Source organism: Branchiostoma lanceolatum, chromosome 16 (assembly GCF_035083965.1).
Source record: "Branchiostoma lanceolatum isolate klBraLanc5 chromosome 16, klBraLanc5.hap2, whole genome shotgun sequence".
In the NCBI taxonomy this organism is placed as follows: Eukaryota; Metazoa; Chordata; class Leptocardii; order Amphioxiformes; family Branchiostomatidae; genus Branchiostoma; species Branchiostoma lanceolatum.
The window spans coordinates 16529816-16552265 of NC_089737.1; the positions used below are offsets into that span (position 1 = coordinate 16529816).

Below are 22450 nucleotides of genomic sequence, written 5' to 3' on the forward strand. Positions count from 1 at the left end.
TAGTCTAATCCAGACTAACTATGCTGGCTGGAAAATAGTAATAATTCAGCCGTGGTGACCATAGCTTATCATTTGCACGTTAACTAGCCGACTGCTGCCCACCCGTGTGTCAGGGAACCCCAGCAGTATAATCAAATACTGGATACAACTACTGCTACTTCTAAATACTGCTGGTGCACTCTCTGGGCGATTTGCTAACCTTACTTTGCCAAATTCTACTATCCCTAACCCCTTTAGAATATCCTTGTGGAGGCTTATTTTTGCAGAAAACTACAATGAGTGACACACACACACTGAAATTTCTCTCTGTGACGGTCTTTTTATTTCCAAAGACAAAACACATACAAAATTGGCATTATCAATACTCTAATCAATAAATAAGTAATAATCGATCGATAGACATCACGCTTTGTGGTGAGAAAACCATTCACAGTCGAAGTTGTAATAAGTTACTAGGAAATCCGTCTTGTTTAAGAATATTTGGTCTTAAAAATGTCTTACACACACTAAGGGACTTGCAAAGCTTGTCTGCTAAAGCAACTGTGACACCCCCATTTTTTAAGTGTAATATTCCAAGTGCTGTCTTTAACAGGTGTTGGACAGTACCACTTAAGTAATATAGGGGTGTGCAGGCTGCAGTGAAAAGAAGCAGAAATAATTGGCAGTAGTGCAGACCAAGCTTAGCGAAGCAGGAATAGATGCAAAGGATCCCTTTTATTTTTTTTTTGCCAGTGCAAAATTTGTAAGTTGTTAATATAATTGTTGTTGTGAAATGTGATTGTAAAGAGGCTTATTTGTAAAAACTAGCATCGACTAACAGTATTAAAATCCAGCTGGTTCCATAGAAATTTCCTGTGACATTAAATGCACAATATTCACAAAATTCCAGTCACAAATTATAGATAATAATATCATTGCTCACATAAATTACTATTATATTTGTCCAATAAATTACCATATTGTCAACACTTCCTGATGATTGTGCAATTTCTCCCTACCTCGGCTGTTCCCTTCTAGCACCTCCCTCCCTCTGGAAAAGGGATCCTGGTTGGAAAAACGTTCAATTGCATTGATGTGTTGCAAACATTGAGTGTTTGTAGATGTGAGGGAGGGAGCCGTTAGAAGGGACAGCCGGCGCTACTCTACCATACCCGAGCTGTTCAACGATTCACTTCCGACAGTCGGCACCTCTCATCTACGATACACGCACAATAATGTCACCCGTTTATACTGCCATCTCGGGTTTCTCACTCGACCTCTGCACTTTGACCTACCCAGAATCCCGAGAACTACATCGTTCTATCACCAGCTGACCTTCAACAGGGATGTTTTTGTTAAGATCTGAAGTATTGTTTGACTTTCAAGTGTAAACTAAGTGCATTGTGGCAATTTACATGTAGGTCAAGGTTCAAGGTCAAAGCACGAAACCTAGATGGCAGTGAAACTTGACACCAGTACCCAAAATTCACCTCACTATTATATGACCTTCATTCAACCTTTTCATTTGACCTTGCACAGGCTGAGTTCTACGACCTTTGGTTATCCAAGATAGCTTTTTTCACATTTTCAACCAAGAAAGTCATATCAAAACAATCTGGCAGTTTTCGTCTGACCAAACAGAAGACAGCAGTGTTGTGGTCTGTTGTACTCCATACAAGGAATGCACACCTAAAAGGCCCCGCTCTCGAGGTGGTGCCAAAAACGTCCAGGATAACCAAAGCTTTGGAACTGGGCAGTTCTCCATAAGATCAGCTCCGCTTGAGAAGCGACCTTGAGAATAACCGCCTCACTCAGACCCTCCCTCTACCCTGTCCTGCCATCGACGCACACGACCTGACATCACCTCATCTCTATCACAATGTCGCTGAGTCGGCAATAAGCTAGATCACGGTTTGACGTGCTCATGCGCAGTGTGATGCACTGTGGGTAATATGATGTCAAAGTTGAAGGCTCATGGCCATTCTTATGAATTGCCAGAGGTCTTCAACTTTGACATATGACCCAGAATGTATCACTGCACATGCTCACTTCAAATCATGAACTAGCCTATTGTAGCACCTACTAAGTGCTTAAGATTCAAGCCAGTTTAGGTAACCATGGTTACGGCTTAGTTGTTTCTCAACGATGGTAGGAAACTTTGTGACGGAGACACGACCTTGTCAGGTTCTACCACTAATCTCCAAGCAGATGTAATAAGTAAAGATCAAAACATCTTGTGACCGCACCATTTTATGATACACAATTCCCTCCCAGAAAAGCTAGGCAGTCAGGAAAATGTTTCGCTCTTCCCCCCAACATCTGCTTGGAGACGACGACACCCACATTCACAAACCCTCCTCACTTTTCTCGACTGTCAGAAGCCGGACATCTACAAAGAACCGAAACTCAACGTCGTAGCAGACATTATCGGCTTAACAACACATACCAGCATACAGAACAGATTCCTACGTGTAACAGAAGCAAAGTGTCACCAAAATGGTTGAAGTTTCTAAGTAGTTTCTATCTGCTAACAAGAGAACTATCCTACATACGGTCACTGTGGGCTTCTGGCCAGTTCAAAGTTCAAGGGTGAAAAAATGATGTCAGATTTTCTCCACTTCTTTTGCTCCTCAATTTGGTGCCGGAAATCCTCAAAAGATGGTCTCCAATTTTGTCATTTTTGGGCAATAAAATTCTGCCGCAATTTTCCAGGTTTTGGGTAATTTCATTGAAAATCGCGGAACTCCAGAGAATATGATTTGTTAGTTCCAATGCAATCACTTCAAATTTAGTACAGAATCGATAGATTCTCAACAAATGGCACCAGAAGTTGTTTCCATCCGATGACATTATGACCTTGAAATTGCCTTCATCCCCAGTGACAGCCTGTAGTGTTTGCCTAACCTCTGACCTACAGCCTGAGGCGACCTATGACCTGTGGAAAGGATGTGAGTTCTGTATGTTTTCCACTGGACATTTCTGTGCACGCTGCATCTGCGGAGGGGGTCGTCTCACAAGCTCATGCGCCATTTCTAAACAAAGTCTTTTTTCTAGGGGATGAGATTTATGTTTCTGTACAACTGTGTTTTTGTTCACCAAAGTCAATGTCAAGTTAACTTTCATTTGGAGTAAGGAAAGGGGACCAGGGTTAACCAAAGTATCAAAACCACTTCCCATCATACAGCACTTCTCTAGCATGAAGGGGAAAAAATGGCAGCGCCCATGGACGCACACCTATCCAATACATATCGCAAACCTGTAATTAGCTTCATTTAGAAACAGCGTGAACTTGTGAGACTGCCCCCAGTATACGTCTCCCCCTAGGAATCGGACAGGAAAGGTCGATCACCGTTACAAGGTCGTTTCAGCTTGTTTAGACATGATTTTGATGCTTCAGTTTCTATTTGTCAGTTTTGATGCAGCACTTGAACTTTCAAGGTCACTCCCCTCCCCCAACTTGAGTAAACCTTTTTGTCAACATTTTGGAACTGATGCTGAAAACAACATCGTTAATAAAGATCTTTTAGAAAGGCACTGGCCCGGCCAGAGAACCCAGACTTCCCTCAAAACAACTTGAATTTGCAGAAACCCTGAGTGACTTTACGTTTTTCTAGGCGCCCCCCTCCCCCTTTCAGAACTCGACCTCTACCAATCGACAATTGAAAGTGAATTGACAACAAGTCTCGTAATATCTAGTAATGATTGAAATGTCAAGTTTCCCCTCTACTTATGCGTCTGCAATGTTGGGGATTTCCATCCAATTGGACAATGTACTAGTGTTCTTGCTCAAACAGTTTCATTTTTGGAGCTTGAAGTAAGTTACCACCGACAAATGACCTTCAAACTAACCCGGGTGTCCTGTGAACCAGGGAGGATTGTCGATTTTGTCTGCAAGACTTTCTGAAAGACTTGAGAATTTTTTCCTGAGACTGAGGTTGACTTTTTGTTTCCCGTCTTTAGCAAAAACAGTGAATCTTCATTATCTGAAGTCGACCATTTTTTCCCACACTCGATGAAGAACCTTTTCCTGTCCGTTCCCAGAGGGAAGATCTTTTATCTCTGTTCCAATATATTCTGTAGTTTCCTGAGTATCATTGAATCTGTCCATGTGTGTCAAAATACTCTATCAAAACTGTCTCTAGCTGTGGATTTCCCCGTTAATTAACCCCGTTAGGAAAAGCTCGTTAACCCCCGAGTGGAATTTTACATATGTACACCAGATCAGACCTGAGATCTTAGCTGGAACCTTATTACTAATTACACCTCTAATTACTGTAGGAGGTAACGAGGAAAGAGTTCCTCTCTGTTTGCGGCCACGCCTCTGTGTTGGCCTTATATGTACGGCATGCAGCTTATAAGGACTGTACAAGTCTGTGGGCCTAGGTTGTGGGTCGCCCTTATAAGGACTGTACAAGTTTGTCGGGCCGAGGTTTTGGGTCCGCCCTTATAAGGACTGTACAAGTCGGTCGGCCTAGGATTTGGATCGCCCTTATAAGGACTGTACAAGTCTGTCGGCCTAGGTTTTGGGTCGGCCCTTTTGGCTCGAAAATGCAACAAATGTTAGCTGGTTACTAAGGTTACGAGTCCTTCTGGGGTAACCCTGCTTTTTGTGCGCCGAACGTCGAGCGTGAACGTCGGCGCAAAAAAACGTTCCGCCGGGAACGCTGCAACTGTTTCATGCATAGCACGGGGAAACTGAACACAACTTGGCCGCCGCTCTGTCCGGTTCGCATGGAGGTTCATCAGAGTCCCTCTACAACTTTGCACTGGCACTTTTCTCTCTAATAGTTCTCTCGCTGAAACTGGCGGCATGTCCAGTTTAGCGGTTGGCCTGCGTCGTCATGCAGCTTTGCCACACGGCTCTACGCATCGCCACATTTCTCCAGCGGGGTTCTACTGCAGCTGCAGATTTCCCGTGTCTGCCACAGTCGTTTGGAACTTGCCACATGTAGCAATCTTCTCGGTAACAATCGATTTGCAACAAGGGAACACATACGAGGGGGAGGGGGGCAGCTTTTAGGGAACGAACAACATTCAACACAAGAGAGAAACGGAAAAGCCGATCGCTGCATGTGCGATCATTTTTGGTTTGTTGAGGAAAACAATGACATGGTCTCTCAACAGTGTTCCATATGACCAGGGTGCAGATGTGCTGTACGAACGCTACGTTGGTGAGAGACCTAATATGCAAAGATTGTCATCCAGTGAGAGGTACAAATCAGCCAGCAAGTACCACATGCCGACCACCCCTGCAACAAGGGGTGGAGCGTTCCACAAACTGATGAGACTGCTGGTTTTTGGGTTGATCCATTTGCACTGTAGGGGTGGCAGCAGCTGCCTGCAGCCGACACCACACCGACAGCATCTTTGGAGATAGAAACGTGACTGAGACTCAGTTTTTGGTTGAGTTTTGCAGCTACACCCGAACCACATGGAACAGCGGGGTCGGTTTACAAAAAAAGCGTCTGTACAGTTTAGGAAACGGGTATCACAACGACGTTTAGGAGACGGGTATCATATCGACGTTTTGGCTGTGACTCTGCTGCGGCAGTTTGTTCTCCTCGTATTGCCGCTGGCAGCTCGAGTCGTGCGGCGCGTCCGACGGGTCCAAACTCTGCCGCCACTTGTCCAGGACGGTACCATTCGGCGAGGGGATGGACAGGTACAGCCCGCGGCTGTTTCGCTTCCGCCGCCCGAGCGAACTTGAGCTCGGGCTGCCGCTCTGCGAACTTGAACCCGGCGACGGGAAGTCCAGGTCTAACCTCCGCTGGCGGTACACCACGGCGGGGTCGTGTAAGGACGGCGTGCTCCCCTGGCTCGATTGCGTACTGCTCGGACTGGACTGAGAAGAGAACCCCGGACTGGAGGTCATGCGCACAGCCTGCGCAAAGTCAAGTTCAAACTTCCTGTGGGGCTCCCCCTTTCTGTCCTCGTTATATTGCAGGTTGAGGCTGCGGTTCAGGCCCTGCGGGCAGCTCACGCTGCGGCACGGGCTCTTCCGTAGACGGTTTCTCCGGAAACGCACGCGGCTGAAGTCGTGCAGGATCTCCACCTGGTCCTGCTCCGATTCGCTCCCGGAGCTCTCTCCGACCTTCTCCGGAGTCTTCTCCGCCGCCTTGGCAGTTTTGTCCGTCCCTGATTTCGGTTTCTGCTTGCTGAAGCAGAGCCCGGCGGCGAGACCCGGCACGATATACGGCATCTCCAGGCAGTGCTTCACGTTCAGCGAGAACGAGCGCTTCACCTGCCGCATGTCCCGCACGGGCGATGTATTGCTTAAAGACTTCCCCGCGTGGCTTTGAGACGGTGTCGAGACGTCCCTCCCCTCCTTCCAGCGCGCCTCGTTCGACTTGTTGTCCAGTAAGACGTCGCAGAAGAGGAAGTCCTTTTCGTCAGGGTCCTCCGGTGCGCCCGGGGGGAAGTCGAGCCGGGTCGGCTGGTCCTGCAAGGGAGAGAAATACAATTAGGCAACTAGCAATGTGGAAGGGGTTTTCAAGATTTGCAAATAAAAATAATATGTACTTTTGACATTAAATATACAAAAGTTGCTATGTCAGGCTGAGTATATTTCATTTCATTTATTTTTATTTATACAGGGCAAATACAACTCAGGCTGTGAAGCCTGTTTTTCAGGTATCCCTGATTTTACATATAAAAAAACACAACTACGACATAGTACACAGTAACAATACTAATCAATCAATAATAAAAGCCATGTCACATACAATACAGATTTCAATTTCCGCCGGGATTGCCATTCTTAAAGTTCTTGTAAGTAATAGCAGTTCTTTGTTTGAGTGGTAATGTGTTCCACAACTATATATGTATGTACGGCAAGAACTGTAAAATTAATGCAGAAATGTTCAGTGGTTTTATGTTTGCGGTTTTCACGGTGAGTTCACCACAAACTTAAAACCACCTTTTTCTCCCTACTGCAAAATTAAAATCACTTGAACATGAATGCATTTACAGATTTACAGTAAGAAAGTGAAGCGTCCCAGAGGATGGCCATGTGGTCTCAACACCTCCAGACAGCACCACATAAAGTCACCATCCCCCCGAGGGAATCCCTTCCTCCAAGAGCCGGGGAGGCAGGGCCAACCTGGCTATGTCTCAATCGCCTCAGAACAGGCACAGGAAGGTGCAAGACCCTCATGAACAAGTGGGGTCTTAGCCCAGATGAACAGACGGCATGTGACTGCGGGCAGGAGCAGACCATGGAACACCTCCTCGTCTGCCCCCTCCTGCCTGAGCCATGCACCAGAGAGGCCCTTGAGGCCCTGACCCCAAGGGGAAGGGCAGTGGCGGAATACTGGAGGGGTAGTGTGTAGCAGGCCGAAGTGATGATACCAGAAGAAGAAGTAAGAAAGTATTTCTCCCACTGACCTGGATGACGGCGGACTGCGCCCGACGTTCCGTCAGCAGCTTCTCGTACTCCAGCAGCTGCCCCAGGAAGTTGAAGTTCGGCGAGATCGACGGTCTCTTGTCCTTCACATATCTAAGGAAGGGAGGGAGCATCTTAGATATGTGTCTCGAGACATCTCAGCCTTACATGACCAATACATGATTTTGATACTATGCACCAATCTATACAAAATTCTTATTTCACTCTTAACACAAGCTTGACCTTATTGGTAGTTTTGAAATGCTTTTAAATCTGATACAATAGTATCAAAAATGACTGTTCAGCATGTTTTCATGACATTTGCTTGGTTCATTTTTTGTCCTTTGTCATTTTTTTGCGAAGGGAAATCTTAGGAAATACTAGTTTAGACTTTAAAAATGTCATGTTCTTTTCAATAGACTGTAATAAGAAGAGTTGCTGCCAGATCAAATGCAGCAGCATTGTATAACATCAGGCTATAAATGTAAGCAAATGTGATGCAGTTAATGCCACTAATTGTCTTCAAGTAATTAGTTAATCCCTAAGTTTCACCTGTAGGCGTCGTCGGAGCTGAGGTTGAGGTGTTTCATGACGAAGGCGATGCACGCGGTCGCCGAGCGAGACACGCCCGCCATGCAGTGCACCACGACGCAGCCGTTCGACTCCCGCACCATGTCTGCGGCATCATGGGATACAAAATGGACGTCAGGAAAAGGAACATCAGCAAAAAAGGTTGTTATATATGGCCTCCGTCGGTCAATATTGACCATGGTAAAATCCTAATTCACAACAGCCCTACAGCATCGACTATGGCAGCAAAAAAGTTTGTTATAGTATAACTTATACTGACATTCATGAGCCCACTAAATGAGGAAAGGCATTCTCCAACGTTAAACTCATCTTGGTTTCTATGATATGCAATAAAGACAGGTTACAGCATATTGCTGTTCTCAAAAACAAACAAACTTACGTCTTGGTTTCTATGATGAAACTTGTCTTTGTTTTGACAATGCTACAGTTCAAGTACAGAAAGGATAGGCGATAAATGCTGTTAACTGATTCTACAATGTAAACAAACGAATGAAGCGTGGCGTACCGATGAACTCGATGATTTTGTCGAACCAGGGGAAGATCCGCTCGGCGTAGTTATCGTTTACCGGGATCCGTAGGAAGTGGGTATCGGGGACATAGTCGGGCTTCGGACATGTCACGCTGGTGTTCAGCACGTAGTTTATCTCATAGAACTCCATCACTTCCTAATAAACAAACAGACAACAGTGAGTCAAACTGCAAATCTTGTCTTTCAAAAATTTCCATTTTTCTGTGGAATTCAATTAAAAAGTTCAGATTTTGCAATGTAAAGCCCCGTTTTCCCTGATGGTTTCTTCCTCATCCCCCCTCTCCTTGAATGGACCAGTCTGCCTCCAAATTGCTACATTCACATTCATAACCAACATGGCCACCAAGACAGTGCATCAAAGTGAGTACAAAGGTATCTCATTCTAGCAGACAATATCTGTACTATAACTATCATGATTTGGCTGCTATATATCTGTGCTAAATAAGATGTATAACAGGACTAAAATCCTCATAATCAGGCCGAAAACAAAAGATTAAAAACTACATTGGAGATGCCGGGGCTGCCCAACTTGCCAAAAGCTATCATAAACGACAGCCTTGTTTGGTTGTTTGTTTATTTTATTCTTTTTTAATTTTTTTTATCCAGGGTTCATGTATTTACTAAAAGCTTTGAAATTCATAACCCACATGGCCACCAAGACTGCACCAAAGTGCACTCAGTCTAGTGCACTTTCACTTAGATGTCATAAGAAATGGGTTCATGTATCAAGAACTTTCACCATGTAAGAACTTTCACTTAAGAACTTTCGCTTACCCTGTTGAAGACGTCCTTCTGTGAGCCCAGGTACAGGAAGGGCAGTATCCGGGTGGGGCCCACGTTAGCAACCGGCAGGCAGGGCTGGGACAGGGTCGGGAGGTTAAAGGTCGGGAGCTTGCCCTCGCACAGGGTCGGGAAACACGACTGGAAATGGTTAAAACCACCTGAAAAATAGAAGAAAACGGTTGAAGTAACCCAAAATAATAAAATGTCCTATAGTTATAGAGTTGAAACCACCTGCAAAATAGAAGAAAATGGTTAAATAACCCAAAAATATCAAACCACAAGGATCCCACATAGTTGAAACCCTCTGCAAAATAGTCAATAATGGTTGGAACCACTTGGAAAATAGCAGAAAATGGTGTTAGTTGCAGACTTTCTCAAATAAATGGCACTTCTGCACATGTGTACATCAAGGGCTACAGAAAAATAAGGTTGCCCCAATGCATAAACCTGGTCCACAGGTTAGAAGTCCAGGAAGATTAGTGGTGTGCCTTAGGGCACATCACTAATGGATTTTCTCAATAAACCAATAAACCAACAGGCCTTGCTTTGTTATCTTTTTCCAGTTAAGCACAATTTTTTTTAATCTTAGAACCAACAAATAAAACTGGTGTGGCCTAAACTCTGCCTCTAATTGTTATCACATTAAGTTAGTGAAATCCGCCCGAGGCTTTGTCTTCCTTCTGTTTTCTTCCAGTTAAACATATTCTTTCAAAATCCAAGAAACAACCGATAAAGCTGGTGTGGCCTAAACTCTGTCTCTATGTTATGATATTAAGTTAGTGAAATCCGCCGGAGCTGATGGCTGCATATTTCACACCAGCGTGGCTGACGGGTTAGCCGTGTGTGAATCTGGTTAGTCCGGCATGAATCACCCAGAATATCCCTTCCTGAGCTTCTTATCTCTCGAGAACATCCCCACCAACAGGTGCGCGGCTAACATTCGTCTCTATTGCCTCCGCATGAGTCATGCAGGGAGCGGCTCAGAGGTTCAGGGGCATTCACAGACGAGCTTTAGTTTGCTTAGCTTTGTGCTCTACTTTCAGTAAATATGCAACATGAAATATCATCATTCTTGCAAAAATACACCTAGCCATAATTCAACCTAAGATTCCCATCACAAACATGTGAATTGTGTGACGTTATCCTATGGCACAAAAATTCCATATGTAAAGATCCTAACACGGAAATTACTCATTTCCCATGCGGAATGATGGATACACAGAAATCCACTCAATATCATCCATCGTTAGAAATCTCACGACTTGTTTCCAGCCAATACCTGAAATCTCACGCCTTGTTTCCAGCCAATACCTGGCCGGAATTCAACATTCCTAAACCAATCCACTAACCCACAGCCTGAAATTTCCACATCTAAAAATTCCCATGAGGATAATTAACCATTATACTTGTGAAATGATAGATACACATACATACATAGTCATACTCTAGTTAACGAGTTAGAGATAGATACATAGCAGTCCATTTCATTTTATTCATTGTTAGAAACTGGCTGGAATGCAACGTTCCCACAGCCATCGGCTAACCCAATGCCATTGGCACAAAAATTCCACCTGCAGAAATTCCCATAAGGATGATGTAATCATTACCTTTAGGGAACGATAGAACTTCATTTCATTCTATACATTATCAGGTTAGAAATTGTCTGGAATCCAACATTCCCTTAACAATCCACAAACCAACGAAAATTCCACCTGCAGAAATTCCCATACGGATAATTAATCATTAGCCTGATGGAACGAGGGAGAATTCCTGACAAAGACATGCCAATGGCATTAGAGCCGATCCACATCTCGAACGTCACCGGCAGAACACGGCACAGAATTCCCACACGGAAAACAGAACCAGGGCTCGAAATACTGGGTTCATGTGCATCTCTGTGCAGCCAAAATTGGAGCTGTGCACCCAATTTTTGACCGTAAGCTATAGGGTAGAGGTACTATAATCATTATAATTGTACACTAGTATACAGCATATTCTTGAAAACTAAGCATCAGAAAAGGCAATATAACCTTAAGTTAGTTGTACATGTACTTTGTCTGATGTATCACTTGCTTAAAACTTTGAAGTTAGCCATAAAATGTCAAATTAAAGTTGTTAAGAGAGGCAGCAGATTTGTAATTACGTTTTGCTGACATTCTACTTTGTTTCATGTTGTGCGGCCAAAACTCTTTCTGTGCACCTAAATGTTTAGGTTAAGTGCACTAGCAAAAATGAATTTCAAGCCCTGAGAACACAACGCAGAATTCCCAAACGGAAAATAGATCATGTCTCTAATGGGTCGAGTCGAGCTGCAGGAATCCACCTGCTTCTATTCAGCAGATTCCCGAGTGGAAAACCTCCCGCTGCTCCAACACAAAAGAACGCTACTCCATGAAATTTTCACTTGTAATACGTACGGGAAAATTATACCTACAGTTTGCTCGGGATTTCTGAATGGAAAAGGCTCTGTTATTCTGGAGGAACTGCAACAGGAGCTTCTTTTTCATTTCAGTCTCGCACACATTTGGTTAGTCCTGTCAGCCAAAGAGAGCCTATGTTAACAATAAATCATCCTAAGAAGACAAACACAACTAGATCTTTAAAACCTATTCGAATTCAACAACATTAGAAATTTTAACAAAATATTTTAAATATTCTCAAAGTCTCTGCCAATGTCAACACCACGGAAACGTCGTGTTGAATTTCTGCCGTGCTTAAGTTGTCTCCGCGGGGAGTTTGACGCTTGTCGTGCTCCCGGGACTCGGCATGTTATCGCTGCGGAACAGGTGTGCGTACGCACAAAGCCAAGCCCCACGGGATGCTGGGATAGGTCACCTGACCATGCCGCTGTCAGTCACAGGGGATCCCTGGCTGATCCATCCCATAATACTCCCATAGAATTGTTGTCTGACAGACCTGTCAATCAGCACCAAGGACAGATCCATCCCATAATATTCCCACAACAATGTTGTCTGACAGACCTGTCAATCAGTATCAACAGAGCCATCCCATAATATTCCCACAACAATGTTGTCTGACAGACCTGTCAATCAGCACCAAGGGCAGAGCCATCTCATAATATTCACACAGAAATGTTGTCTGACAGACCTGTCAATCAGCACCAAGGACAGAGCCATCCCATAATATTCACACAAAAATGTTGTCTGACAGACCTGTCAATCAGCACCAAGGACAGAGCCATCCCATAATATTCCCACAACAATGTTGTCTGACAGACCTGTCAATCAGCACCAAGGGCAGAGCCATCCCATAATATTCACACAGAAATGTTGTCTGACAGACCTGTCAATCAGCCATCCCATAATATTTCACCAAAAGTATCACTATGGCAACTATGAGAATCTGAACCAATAAAGACATCCGACTGCAGTTAAAAGCTGTCTGATAGAACTGTCAATCAAGGCAAAGTAGGACTCTAATTGGCCAGTTGACTGAGTGGAGTCCCAGATCAGCACCAATTACAGAGCTCTATAGTGAGAGTCGTTGTGTATCCAAACTGGATGTAAAGACTTTATTGATGGATTTGACTGGTGTCTTTGTCAGTGTCCAGTTGGTTCTCCCTATATAAACCCAGCCCAAAGGGGATGTACAGAATTCTACACATGTGCACACTGGTTTTTATTCAAGGACTCTAACGAAACATGGGTGGAAGAATATTGTCTTACATGTACTGAAATCCAAGCAAAATGTAAGCATGACATTTCAAACCAAAGACACATGATACAAAATGCTGCAACCCATAATACTCTCCAAATGAAGTTGTCAGTTGGCGCTGTCAATCATTTGGACGTTAAGGAAACTTGACATTTAAAAACAAAGACACCTGACACCACATATATCACCCACAATGCCTCTGTGCTAAGGTCATCTGCTGTAGCTGTCAATCATAGTCAAAAACAGGACAAATATAGAAACGCGACATTTAAAAACAAAGACAACACATATGAGATGACGCATCCCATAATGCTATTGACGTGGGTCCATCCGATTGAACTGTCAATCAAAACCAAGGTCCGTGAAACCAATAAAGTCTCTGCACCATTTAGTTAAAACGCTGGACGTGTTTCTGTCAGTTACAACACTTCTGCGGCAGCTTTTAAACAAATGAGGAAAATAAAATAAATGCAAGACTGAGCTACCCATGAGTAGGAAATGTTCCCGAGCAGCCTTCGTAACCTCTGCCACTCCTATTGGGTTTAGTTATTCCTTACTCTGAGTGAGCAGAGCTTGCAACCATGATGCTTCAGACTTATGGAGAAGAAATGCTGTTTTTTTTTCAGTTCTATTCATGTAACTCCTAACCCTGGAGTGGCCTTCAGGTCTTGTTAGGTTGTGAACATCGAGTAGAAAAAAAAGGAAAAACACATTGGCTTGGCTTTGTATTTGGAAATAAAACATTTTTCTCATCTTCATCCTAAGGCCAGACCAATTTAAATTCTTGGTTAACGGATTTTTATTTAAAAGAAAAAAAATTTAGAAAAAAAAATAATCATGAAAACAGAAGGCTGGGCCAGCCTTCTTTTTTCATGATTTTTTTTCTTCTGAAATTTCTTTTTTTGGAAAATAAAAATCTGTTAACCAAGAAATTTAATTGGTGTGGCCTAAGTCCACTCTTTCTTTTTCGTAGACATATGTGAAGACATCATAAAGTAGAAGCAAGGGTGCTCTTTCTAAGGGCATGTTAAACTATCTAATTGTACGTCAAGGATAAAATGTTGGGTGACTAATTATAACATGGCGGCCTTAAAAGTTGAAAAAGAAAATATTTTCCTGACAATTGCATAACATGTCCTGTGTGTTACTTCATCCCTGTGCACATTTAACAGCACCTGCACACCTGCACACCTGCACAAAGGTGTTTTCTCACCTGGCCTCAGGTAGATCCGCATCCTCCCCATTGTTTATGACACTATCTATAGCAACGTTGCCAGCCTACAACAATAACAACGCTACACAACAGGACACTGTTACTAACCACAACAAACCAGTATGAAGACAGAACCCACAGTTTAATTCTGTCCACCATTTTTATCTCATCAGGTTGCCAAGGTCATTTTTTGTAGGTCACATTCCTTTGTGTGTGAGATGACATGATGCACAAAATGGTGACAATTAAAATTTTTCTTCACATATAATTGCTGTCCAAGAAGTCAAACAAATTCTACTTCCTTGATTTATTTGCTATCAGCTACAAATTCAATTGATTCTGTGACCAAAAAAATTCGACCAATAAATCATGATTCAACAAACCATATCTTTTAGAACACCCTCAGGCACTCCCCTCCCCCATTCATCTGCTCACCCCATATATGTCATCTTGTGTGCGGCCTACATGAGCTCATTTGCATACCGGTGATGTCATTCCTACATCTGTGACAGCAGGCTATGTTTTTATCCCATGGGTGTTTCTGTGGTAAAACTGTTTTCATGCAGGACTTGACTTGTAAAATGTTTGGTGTTGTTGTAGGTCCTCGTTAATGAGAGAAACCAAAATGATTTTTTTAAAAAGCTCTGACATTAACTGCAGGACAGGCCAGAAATTGATTTCATATTTACGTGTATGTATAATATACAGACATAGTTCTTGACTTTTACAAAAGCCTCAGCTGACATGTTACATATAATATATGGAGTATTGGTTCCAAATGTAGAAAAACAAAACAATTAGATGCTGTTTTCCCTTTATAGTTAGCTATTTCTACATTGAAACAAACAGTAAGAAAAATAATAATGATAAATCTAAACCCTGCTATAAGGAACTGTTGTCAGTTATAATATTCATGTTTCCAAAAGTCGTTCCAATTCTGCTCATGGCTTGCATCAGGAGCTAATTTGCATACGGATGATGTCATGGTTCTATTTGGGAGCGATCTCCGGGGACGACGTACATGCTCTGTGACAGGTGCGACCTGATTGGCTGATTAATTACGTGGCTGTCCGTCAATTGATGGGATTTGTCCACCCCCCCCCCCACACGCACACAGTTTTGACTACAATAGGTTTATTCCTATCAAGGGTAATGTAAGAGATAAAATACAAACATGGCGTAAATGGGAAGTTGCTACATTATTGGGATTAGCTCATGACGTCATTTTTCCACTAAAATATTGCAGTTACCAACCACGTAGCAAATACAATTTCTAATACCTTAAATTGCAAGAAGTTGGATGAATCCTCAATTCTCCTCAGATTCAGGCATTATCATTTCATTTATTTCATATACATGTTGCACATATACCATATTGCATAACATATTTAAAAATCTTACAATGTTTAATCAAAGAAGCCTCAAATGTTACAAATATCATAAAATGTAGCAGGAAGCTCAGTTCTTTATTCTGCATGGACCATGATGTCATATGTCAAGGGTCATGTAGATAGCCAAGGGCTGGAACTGCATTTATGGTATAAATATGACGTGAATTATCGATTTGACATAACAACATTATGGTATAAATATAAGCAGAATTATCGACCCGACATAACAACATTATTCCATGCAGTTCCACGCTCTCACATCCTGATGGTCCCATTTAGGCTCTGATTGGTTTATTTTTGTCCAGGGTGACGTTAAAAGGATCAAATCCAAATATGGCGTAAATAGAAACATGCTCGTCTGTTTGAGATGATCACATTACTGCGCGAAGTGATAATCCACTCTGCTTACTTAGTAAACACTTTTTACGGGCTAAAATCACAACTAATAAATCAGGCAATTCCTAAAAAAACAGCTACGGTATCATTGTTCACCTGTCGTGTCACCATTTCATAAAACAAAAATCATAGAATAGATCAGCATTGTTCTAGTACTGGTGTTTTTCAGTGTTCCATACCTGAAGGCATTTCTGATGAATATTGTTACGCGAGCCGTAGCAAGGCTGCATTGCACTACCCGTGACTAGCTACTTGAAAAAGCATCATGCTTCACCTCAATCGAGGATGACTGCTTTACCTTTTGTTACCATCAGATCACCTGACAGGTAAGGTTTAATTTCACAATCATAATCAGTGGTCAGCTGTCAAAATCATCATCATTCATCATTTCACAAATCAAGCGAAAGTTCAAAATGTAATTTTATATCACAACAAACCTACCAAGAAATAAACCAACCAACAAACAAACAACATCCTTGCCATGATACAACATGATTGACAGCTCCATCAGACGTTCTATGAATCTCATCACCATGGTAACCATGATTATCCCAGATTTTACAACCTACATGCAAAATATTCCCCCTGTCCATGCATGTGTGAAGTATGGGAGGCCAGGAGAGGGGAATTTCTCATGGCACCAGTGAACCAAGTCAAGCTCTGCAGCTTCCAGATATACCGGAGTACAATGTTACAATCTCCTTTAGCTGTCTGCCTAAGACTTTAAGTGACAGTTACTCTTCCATGAGAGAACACAACAAATTCAAGCTTGCTGTAGGTGTGGCAACGGGGAACTAATTCAAGCTTGTCAGCTTCCAAATATACTCTGGTACATGTATATTGAAGTTCAACTCTCTCCCTACTTTAGCTGTCTGCCTAAGACAAGTCTGCCCAAGACTCTGACATTCAAGTCACTCAACACAACAAATACATGAGTAACATCTAGTAGGATATCACAATTCAACATACAGCTTACATAAAATAACAGCAACGTACATTAATTTCAAACACTAAATCTCAAATACGTCATTTTCCACATCTCCCCTCATCTGTGACCAACTGTTCTAATGACCTCATCATCAGGTCAAAGGTCGTCACACATCATAATTTTGGTCTTTCATTATTTCAAATTTTCTCCATCTGAATTTCCTGATCGAAAGATAATAATGAATTTCAATTATTGAAGGAAAAAAACACAAAATGACGTTCCAGTCAACACGACCTCTCCTGAACCTGTTCCAGCGGACTGACTCCATCTTTACGACCTTGGCCTGAGGTCATGGCCATGGCTGTAAAATAGCTTCTATTGATTTTCCCTCTAGCTGCCCCCCTCCCCCCTAAAAGCTACGCAACACAGTTCCCACCTTATTGGGTTACTTACTACAGAACAGTCAGGATAAAATGGGCTTCTTTCTATAAATAGTTTTTTTTTTACTTCATTCTTGCTCCACATTGAGATGATTTAATCAGTAAAGCCATTCTGATTTGCAGAAGTTGAAAAATGACTTTGATTCATGTAAATTTCTCCAAAAATGACATCTTTAGAAATGACAGATTTAAAAACTGTTACAGTTATAACTTCATCCCAAAATGGTGAACTCAAATTCGGACCCTCTCTGGTTGATTCCCGCGTGTCAGACCATGATGTCATCCATGCAGCCATGTCTGATTAATGACCTGTCAGTCATGCTGAATTAGTGACACCTGTCACAGTGATGATGTCATATGTGTCAATTACAATTCCATTTGCCAATAATTCTCAATCTACACTTCCAGTATTTTCACTTTAAATGAACCACGTTTTTGTATATTCGTAATAGCCAAGTCCCTATCTGACGAATAATTTGTGTCACTGGGTAAAAATAAAGAGAAATTTGTAACCCCAAAATCATCTGTCACAGGTATGATTTCATACATGTCACTTACGATGCCATATGCCAATAATTCTGAATTCAAACTTCCGAATTTTCCCTCGAAAATGAACCAAATATCTATAAGTTGCAAAAGTCCCTAGTATCTTTTAAATATGGTTTATTTGTGAGTAAAGATAAGAATATGTCTGTAACCCAAATATAACTCAGATTTATCATGTGTCGCCCAAATGGTAATATTTCCACATTTCCACCCAATTAATTAGTGAGTATGAGGTCAGCCTATGAGATTTTATTCTAATAAGCATGGTACTTTAGAATAGGTGAATATCCAAATTTTATTCACATTTACCAGGACTGCATGGCCCAGGCTAATCTTTCCACACAATCATATCACGTCAGCCTTTGATATTTTACTCTAATTAGCACAGTAATAAAATTTGTAAAAGTCCAAATTTCACCCAAATTCGTCGAGTGTTGCCTAAATGGTAGTATTTCCATTATTCCACACAATTCAGGACGAGGTCAGCATATAAGATTTTATTCTAATAAAACAATAATAACACCATGGAATGATGATGAAGCACAATAATAAGAAAGTATTCAAATTTCACCCAAATTTATCAGGTTTTGCCCCAAGCTTAACATATTTCCATCATTTACACAATTAAGGATGAAGTCAGCCTATGAGATTTTATTGTAATAAGCCAGTAATATTCGCAGGTCCAGCAGTGATATTCTATTGTAATAAGCCAGTAATATTCGCATGTCCAGCAGTGATATTCTATTGTAATAAGCCAGTAATATTCGCAGGTCCTGCAGTGATATTCTATTGTAATAAGCCAGTAATATTCGTCAGGTCCGGCAGTGATATTCTATTGTAATTAGCCAGTAATATTCGCAGGTCCGGCAGTGATATTCTATTGTAACTAGCCAGTAATATTCACAGGTCCGACAGTGATATTCTATTGTAATAAGCCAGTAATATTCGCAGGTCCGGCAGTGATATTCTATTGTAATTAGCACAGTACCACTGGGCAGGTACAGGTATGACGGATGTGGCAGTTAACGGCTGTTGGGCGCTGATAGCCGACATCGCTCCTGGAAAATTAGCCGCATCACTCTTATCTACAAGCTACGGTCATGAAATATGCTGACAGAACTGAAATATGCCGCAATATCTAATGAATAAATACACCGCAAATCTACATATAGGTTCGAAAATGGGTGACCATTTTTGAATGCAACACTTCAAGAAATATACAGTCATTGCAGTACAGATACGGTTGGACCGTGCACACCAGTGTGCCTGCAAAGCTGGTGCGTTACGCTGAAGTGTTAAAGCCATAACAAAGGTTGAACGACAGGCGTAAACATTTCAGAATGATAACTTCATGGAATAGATAAACTGCCTGCATGATTATATGAGGCCTCGGCAGGTATTCTGTAAACTCCTGCATATCTGAGGTGTGAATACCTGCAGGGGTTTCGGGTGTAGCATTTATCAATATCAGGTCACAGGAGGGATAAAGATCATAACTTGTTTCTTTGTGCCCACAAATATGATAGAAACTATAACATAGACTTTCACTGGAAAACATACCCCAATAGAGGCTAGAACTGTCAACAAACTCGTGAGGAAATATTTCTTCCTATTAGAGTCCATTCCAAGTCACCGCGAGGGTTGTTATTCTCATAATTTAGAACTATTTTTAAGTTATTGTTATTATTTGTGTACGAGATTTGATACTTTTGAAATATTTTGAATGTGATTTCAACTTTATAAATATTTCTTAAGTTTTCTTAAACTTTAGAAATATTCATGATATAGAATATGATATTTACAATGGTTTCTAAATAATGGTAACAGCATTCTACCATTATTTACAATTATTTACAATTTCTTACCATTTTCTACCATTATTTATAACATCTCTATAAATAGGTCAGAGGGCTGGGAAGAAAGTAATTCACACATCCTTGTGAAGTTTAGGGAAGAATGCTTTCCACAAAGGACCGAGTGGTGTCCTGCAGTGAAGTCTAAAGATGTACAAAGGCAGACAGAAGGGCTGGATTAGCACCTACATTTATGGGGGCAATCACCATTCTACCATTGTTAACCATTTTCTACCTTTTTTTGTAAATATTTCTAAAAGTTAAATAATCACATAGATGTTTAGAAATTATTACAAATAAAGAGGTTTTTGTGCAGTTACTTTCAAAATATTTCTTAATTATCTAATTAAATTCAAATAAATTCATATTTTTGTCTTTGATCTTTTAGAAAAATTTAGAACTATTGTTAGTCAGATATTCTTTTATTAGAAATTTTTCAAAATGATTACAAATATTATTATAAAACCCTCGCGGTGACTAGGAATGGACTCTAAGATGTGCACAAACTGAAAATATCACCAGTACGACAGCACAGCTATTGTTTGCCATGTCTCAAACTCACTATCCAGTTTAACGTCTGCCCAGTAAATATCAGCTATGACGTCAGTAAAGGCTGAGCTGCCATTCTGTCCAATATTCAATCTCAGAAAATGCCAGCGGCAAAACTATTACTGCTACTTATGTATGGCACCTGTCAATCACAGCTACAGGCACCTGTCAATCACAGATACAGGCACCTGTCAATCACAGCTACAGACACCTGTCAATCACAGCTACAGACACCTGTCAATCAAAGCTGTAGGCACCTGTCAATCACAGCTACAGACACCTGTCAATCACAGCTACAGGCACCTGTCAATCACAGCTCAGTGCACCTGTCAATCACAGCTACAGACACCTGTCAATCACAGCTACAGGCACCTGTCAATCACAGCTCAGGGCACCTGTCAATCACAGCTACAGGCACCTGTCAATCACAGCTACAGGCACCTGTCAATCACAGCTCAGTGCACCTGTCAATCACAGCTACAGACACCTGTCAATCACAGCTACAGGCACCTGTCAATCACAGCTCAGTGCACCTGTCAATCACAGCTCAGTGCACCTGTCAATCACAGCTACAGGCACCTGTCAATCACAGCTACAGGCACCTGTCAATCACAGCTCAGTGCACCTGTCAATCACAGCTCAGTGCACCTGTCAATCACAGCTACAGGCACCTGTCAATCACAGCTACAGGCACCTGTCAATCACAGCTCAGTGCACCTGTCAATCACAACTGCATGATAGTTGAGAAAACTGACAACGAAACCATCAGAGTTCCAGCCCTTAACTTGTGGTCCAGTAGTAGTAATGCTAGTCACTACACCACAGTACGGTAGATTCTGGTCATGCCTCAGACCTCCCCGGTGACCCCTCTGAGTAAAGTGGGTCGTCCCACTTACACACCCATATCTCACAGGAAGGGAAATAACGGCACAATTAACGCTCCCATCACGCACAAGTGTGGCAATTTGGCACCGCGACTGTGTAGCATTCGCAGTACAGATGTAGCGTTTAACCACCATCTTCCCAATGCTATACCTGGGAAGGGAGAGTCGGTAGATTTCTAAACCAGAGTCTTGCCAAAAAACCTGGTGCCTGTTCATGATGGTTTGGGTTCTGATTCTTTCTTGTTGCCTTTCTTGTCTTCTTTCATCACCATGGCCAAACTTTAGAAAACGATTTTGATTCATATTTATGAAATCTCAGAAACCTAAAAAGAAAGGCAAAAGACTCCCATGAGATTTCCATGCAAAAATGTACTGAGAAGAGAGACCCACTTAAAGACTTTGCCAGCTTAAAGGATTTTGTGGAGAAGCCTCCAATATGCAGACCCAGAAGATAACACAAGTTTATCAGCTTAGCTTCTTAAAGTTGTCAACATCTCAGCAGTACGTCATCCTGACATCTCTGTGCATCTTCCTAGATTCCAGTCCTGACTAGATATGGCCACAGCTCTAAATACGCACATACAATCTTTGATCTGCAAAGAACTTCCAAGACTGCTGTAAAAAAATACAAAAAACTTGGCTGGCTAGCTGAAAAATATACATAATTATCTAGCTACATACAGCAGGAAAGAGAAACTAACTAAAAGCATATATTATATATGGTCCTGTAGGAGCCTGTTGTTGTTTGCTCTGATATTGATAACATTAACTTTTCTCATTACTACTTGTGTGGGAGAAAAACAGACTTTGCTATAAACATAATTACATAATAGTATTGCACAAAATGAATTGTTTTGAGCTCTGTAAGGACCTGATATGATCGTGATATTAACTTTACTACAGGCATTTTTCCATTACCGTCCTCCAACATTTCAGCATGATGATATCATCTATGTTTGTAACCTAACACACAATAACGGCCCAGTCTTTCCTCAACAATTTCTGCACCATTCAAGAGGCTGGGCAGCCTTCCCATCAGGCATTGCACCCATCGCTCATCCCCCACAATGCCTCCTGTCAGCGCCCTTTCTCCCCGAGCCTTTCCCCCACAAAGGGCCGCGTTTATCGCGGAAATTAACGGCCATCTCTCCGCAGGTCCGATGACAACAAACCATCCATAACCCCCCAAATATGGTCGCTGAGGTCATCTCCAACCACCAGGCGACCTTTTATGGGCGTTTGTGTTCTAAAGGGCGGGGTCTCGTCGTGGCAACCAATTATCCATACAAACATGATAGATAGACAATATCAG

At 42.0% G+C, this 22450-nt stretch overlaps 1 protein-coding gene across 1 annotated transcript in view; it reads right to left on the reverse strand.

Moving 5' to 3' along the window:
* Nucleotides 1-299: 299 nt before the first annotated feature.
* The window catches only part of LOC136421342 (dual specificity protein phosphatase 16-like), a 31808-nt gene continuing 9657 nt past the window's right edge, over nt 300-22450 (reverse strand). The window contains exons 5-9 of the mRNA XM_066408570.1: nt 9255-9421; nt 8457-8616; nt 7913-8036; nt 7363-7474; nt 300-6418 (exon numbers count right to left, since the gene is read on the reverse strand). Coding sequence (XP_066264667.1) covers nt 5480-6418; nt 7363-7474; nt 7913-8036; nt 8457-8616; nt 9255-9421 — 1502 coding nt within the window. The 3' untranslated portion in view covers nt 300-5479. The remainder of the gene's footprint in view (nt 6419-7362; nt 7475-7912; nt 8037-8456; nt 8617-9254; nt 9422-22450) is intronic.